The sequence below is a fragment of the Photinus pyralis genome, unplaced genomic scaffold (assembly GCF_008802855.1).
Source record: "Photinus pyralis isolate 1611_PpyrPB1 unplaced genomic scaffold, Ppyr1.3 Ppyr1.4_LG1, whole genome shotgun sequence".
NCBI classification, from domain to species: Eukaryota; Metazoa; Arthropoda; class Insecta; order Coleoptera; family Lampyridae; genus Photinus; species Photinus pyralis.
This window is the reverse complement of record NW_022170249.1, coordinates 20,352,276-20,357,629: the sequence shown is the minus strand read 5'-3', so window position 1 is coordinate 20,357,629 and position 5,354 is coordinate 20,352,276. Positions and strand designations below refer to the sequence as shown.

Sequence of the window (5,354 nt, the reverse complement as noted above, 5' to 3'; positions counted from 1 at the left end):
ACTAAAAAAGTCTACACTTTGGAAAGTCAAACAAAAGGTATTGATTATAAACATAACATCTTTCATCAAAGCTGTTGTGGCTAAAAATCTGTAAGAAGTTATTTGCTTTAAAATACCACTCGCCACTGCCCTATTGTCAGTCATTAGTAAAGTTACTAGTGATTTCCAGTTGGTTGTAACTGATGTAACTGATTCACCTAAAGACAACCATCTTGTTGTAAAAGTTTGTACAAATTTTTCCCTTGGTTCGTTTAACAGAGCTTGAGTATTTTCTAAAAGGTTTGTATTTTTAGGAGACTGCTCAAAATAACTAAATTTGGTTTAAAATACATTCATATTTAAGTAAATATTTGGATCACTAGCAGCATAACTAACAGCCAATGCAAGCCTATGGGCAACACAGTGAATTGACAACATATAGGTACGGATTATCTTTTCTAAACAGAGCCTGACACCTGTCCAGTGGCGGACTGGCAAATTGAACTGGCCCGGGCAACCGAACAGCACCGACCACATAACGGGGGGTTGGTTATATCCGAAATTTTTCTCCAAAGTAACCCCCTAAAATAACATTTTAAAGCATTTGCACTTATTCCAAAATCGATTACAAATGTAGTTTTTTTGGGGGGTTTAGGAGTTTTTACTTGATAATAATGTGAGCATAGAAGAGAAAGATTTTTTTTGTTTCACAAATCACAGATACTTTACATCTATATATTACCCATTTAAATACATTTTAATACTAGTAGCCAAAGTAAATATTTCTTCAATGATCTTGTCCGTTTCAACTTCAGTTAGAATTTGCTTTTCTACATTCATTAATATTAAAGATTCCAAATTGTCTTGTTTAATATTGCTTCTCCGTCGATGTTTTATAATTTTCAACTTAGAAAAGGTTCTCTCGCATTGGACTTGCGTAGTTGATAATGTTAATACAAATTTATATATTAAGAAAATATTCGCAGAAATCACGTGAAACACCCAGTGAATGCACGTGCAATGCAGTCGTGTACTGGTTGTGCTTTATGAACAAACAGTAGGTACCTGCTGCACTTAGGTTAAGCTCGGCTTAAATTTGTGGGTGCAAACGGACAATAAACACACAAATTCCGCAAATTGAAATACGTTAAATTAGTCTTACTTTGAAGTATAGTATTAAGTATAAAATGTCATAGACTGTTTGTCTGTCTTCAAGACTGAATTTTATCGTTAACAAGTTACGGCCCTACGGTAGACGACACCCGACGACCGCACCGGCGCCGGCCCAAAGTACGGCGGCCCACCGGGCACTTGCCCGGTTGCCCGCCAGCCCAGTCCACCACTGAACCTGTCATGGCAACTCCAAAAAGTGAGTGTAAAGTATTACTACTTTAATGTAAACAATCATATTTGGAGTCACAGATACATCAGTGGATTCATCTATCATCACTGAAAACCACTTGGCAGTTTTAATTTTCCTTACAATATTTTGACATATCGCTTTACTAATAGCCTCTTCCATTTCGTGAACGCTATCGCAGCTTTCATAGTTTGTATGTTTGTCGACATTCAATGAAGTTAAATCAGAACACTCGAACTCAACTCACAATTCCTTTAGCACTGAAAATTTTCTTGTTGTTAAATGTTCTTTTGCCTTTGTGTACACAATTTTCATCACAGCTCTGATACTAGCATCAGCTTTTGAATTGGCAGAAGTTACAGACTGTTCAAACTGTTTTTGATCTGAAATTTCACTCATTGCCCGTAAATGATCAATATTGTTTTCATGTTTCCTTAAAGTATCAACTTTTATCACAAAATACCCTGCAATAATAAAACAAGGAATTAAAAATGAGTTTTGTTTTAGGCCTGTTAGTTTAGTCAATTTTCATAACAAAATGTTTGAAAGAGCTTTTTTAATTTTACTTTTTTTAATTAGTCGTAGGGCAATATGTCTAAGTTAAGTTTCTTTTTCTAAATTAAGTTGGATACGAAAACTAAAAGCCTACTAAAACTAAGTCCTAAGTCTAAGAGCCGAATTCAGAGTCCTTCCTAATTTCAAACTCGCACTCATATCCTACTAATTTCAACCTAACCTCCGAGATTGGTATTCAGAAACAAATTAGACTCAATGAGTGACTAAATTCTTACTAACTAGTGAGTAAGAGACGAGTGCGATGTAAGTCAGCTTTGGACTACCCTTAAGTGTCACTAATTTAAAATAACTTGGTTATATCAAATGTGTTTCCTGTGTTTGTTAGAATATTTGATTGCAAAGTAGTTTTTAAGTGTGTGTTATAGACATTATCTTAGTAAGTAATTAAGGACACGATAGTAGTAGTTGTGGTATATGTACATATTTAACGGTAACAAATGTCAACATGGATGATGATTGGGAAGCTGCTATTCGTTACATTTATGAAGACGCGTATTTACCAGTACCAAGGTAATAAATAATACTTTATGAGAAGTAATGTATATTTAATATAATTTTTTTTAAATATTTTGCGAGATAACCACAATCCGCTAGAAATGTATACAAATACAGAGCTATTGCAAAGAGTACGCTTCTCAAGACATACTATTACAGACATACTTTTACCCATGGTATACCCACAAGGACAACATGAAAATAACCGTGGACTTCCAGTTCCACCTATTTTAAAGCTGTATTTAGCACTGCGGTTTTTTGCAACTGGAAGCTACCAGGTATGTCTCATAATTGCTAAAAGGTTTGTGGGTTATATTCTATAACTATTTTTAGAGGGTTTGTGGTGACCTTTTATCTGTAAGCCAGTCGTCAGTTTCTCGAATTATTCATGAAGTCAGTGAACAATTAACAAGGCATCTCGCACGATACATCAAATTCCCTAATAATAATGTTGATTTTACTAACATTAAAAATTCCTTTTTTGCAATTGCGGAATTTCCTGGTGTCATCGGATGCGTTGATGGAACCCACATAGAAATTAAAAGTCCTGGAGGACCAAATGCAGAAGTGTATCGGAACCGTAAAGGATGGATGTCGTTAAATATCCAAGTAGTTGCTGGACCTCGTTGTGAAATCTTGGATACGAGGTCCGGCTATTATATAACGAGAGTGCGCGCGCAGAACGCGTACCAGAAGTGTAGAGAGGGAAACGAACACATCGTAGGAAACCTTGAAGTGTCACCAGCGTTGCCAAATCAGTAGAATTTCTACTAGATCTAGTAGATTTGAATGTCCATTTAGTGGTGAAATTTTTCTGGTAGATTTTCTAGTAATTTCAACAAAACGTCTGGTAAAAAATCTAGTAGTTTGCAGTTCCAACGAGTAAAAATAGAAATCCTAGTTGATTATTTGCATTGCATGTTTACAATTTGCAAACTACAAAGGGAGGCACGTGGCGTGGTCTCTGGTCTCCTCCGATTTCCGAACGACCGAACACGTGATAAGCAAGTGCGTCCGTGTCCTTGGAGTGGAAATCGCTTGCGCAGTTGCGCTTCATTTACATTAGTTACGTAATTACGTTACATTGCATCGCAGACCTGCCACCTGCGACGATAGTGGTTTCCTCGTCGCTTCCGGTCCAGTTCTAATTTATGGTACACAAATATTGGTACGTATATAATTGATAATTTTACAAATAGTCTTAATAAAAACAAATCCAAACATTTCAAGCAATAGTTAGTTTTATCCCACGGTGGTGCCAACCCGTAGAAATATGCCCAAACCTTTAAATTATTTTATTTTAAATTATCAACTCAAAAATTGAGAATGTGCCCGTTTTTGTCTCTTCTGTGCTTTTTTATAAATTGTCACCCTCAGATATGCTTCATGAATACACGTGTTATACAGCAAATTCTTTTAAATTCATTTAAAAGAGTATTTACTAAATTTTTCGTTCCGCATGTCTCGAATAGGCGTATTAAAAATATGTACTTCCAACCGGGTACATTCAGATAGTACGCGCATTTGCGTATCCCATGCTTACCAATATTCTCTTTATTATTTATAATTCATAATAATTTTTAATTTAACTTAATTATTTTTTCTGAAAAATATTAATCTTGGGTATTTTGTTTCGTTTCTCCCATAATCACAGACTTTCTGATTTCAGAATTAAAAATGCCGAAACCACAATACGAACAAAAGTTTAGACATGCTTGGCTCAAGGATCCCATTCTAAAAGATTGGTTAGTGGCAGTTGAGAGTACAGCAGGAACTACAGGAAAATGCAGAGTTTGCAACATCGTTGTAACCAGCCGATATGCCGATCTCAAGAATCATGGTGCTTCTATGAGACACAAAAAGAATGCAAAACTTATATTGGGACCACACCCTCAACCTCAATTGAAGTTTCCAGGGGAATCGGAAATGTTTGCAGCAAAACAGGCGGAACTAAAACTAAGCTTGTTTGTAGCTCAGCACACATCAGTGCGTGTGGTTGATCATCTCGTCAACACATGCAAAAAGACGTTCGAAGGACAATCTTCCACACATATTAAAATGCATCGTACCAAGTGCTCAGGTATTATACAAAATATAATAGCGCCACATTTCTTCAATGATTTAAAAAATGATATTGGTGATTCCAAATTTAGTCTTTTGCTGGACGAATCCACCGACATAACGGTGAGGAAATATTTAGGAATGATAATACTTTACTTTAGTGAGCGAGAAAATAAGCTTGTAACGACTTATCTTGATCTTGCCGTTCTCGATAACTGTGATGCTGATGGCCTTTTACACACCATCAAAACAACATTAAATAAATATTCCCTCAACCTGCAGAACTTAATTGGCATTGGTACAGATAATACGAGTGTTATGACAGGTGCCAACAACGGTTTGTATGTGAAGTTAAAAGAAGAGGTGCCTGAATTACTTCTAATTCGATGTGTATGTCACTCGTTGCAATTAGCAGTCACGCATGCCTCAAAGGAAACGTTGCCAAGAAACATTGAATTTATCATTCAGGAAACTTATAAGTGGTTTTCAAAATCGTCCTCCAGGCAATGCGCCTATAATGACATATACAGCACTATGAATGAAGGGCATAATCCTTTGAAAATAGTGCGAGCTTGTCAAACACGATGGTTATCCATTGAATCGGCTGTATCTCGAATTATAAACCAGTGGGATGCATTAAAACTACATTTTCAGCTGTCTTGAGTGAAAGACAATTCTTATACTGCTGAACTTTTGTACCAAATGTACAATGACAACAAGAATTTCGCGTACATTGCTTTTCTCAGTTCGGTGCTAGGTGATGTGCAACGTGTAAATAAATTGTTTGAAGGGAATCAAGTAGATCCTACTAAATTATTAAAAGACATTCTACTTCTACTAGAAAGCCTTATTAAAAGAGTTACTGCACCAAGACATCAACTGG

General features: G+C 36.0%; 1 protein-coding gene across 1 annotated transcript; it reads left to right on the top strand.

Moving 5' to 3' along the window:
- Positions 1-3,235: 3,235 nt before the first annotated feature.
- LOC116182053 (zinc finger protein 862-like) lies at positions 3,236-5,134 on the top strand. The gene is made up of 2 exons (XM_031502583.1): positions 3,236-3,578; positions 4,080-5,134. The coding sequence occupies exon 2, from the start codon at positions 4,088-4,090 to the stop codon at positions 5,132-5,134; it is 1,047 nt and encodes a 348-aa protein (XP_031358443.1). The 5' UTR covers positions 3,236-3,578; positions 4,080-4,087.
- Positions 5,135-5,354: the final 220 nt, after the last annotated feature.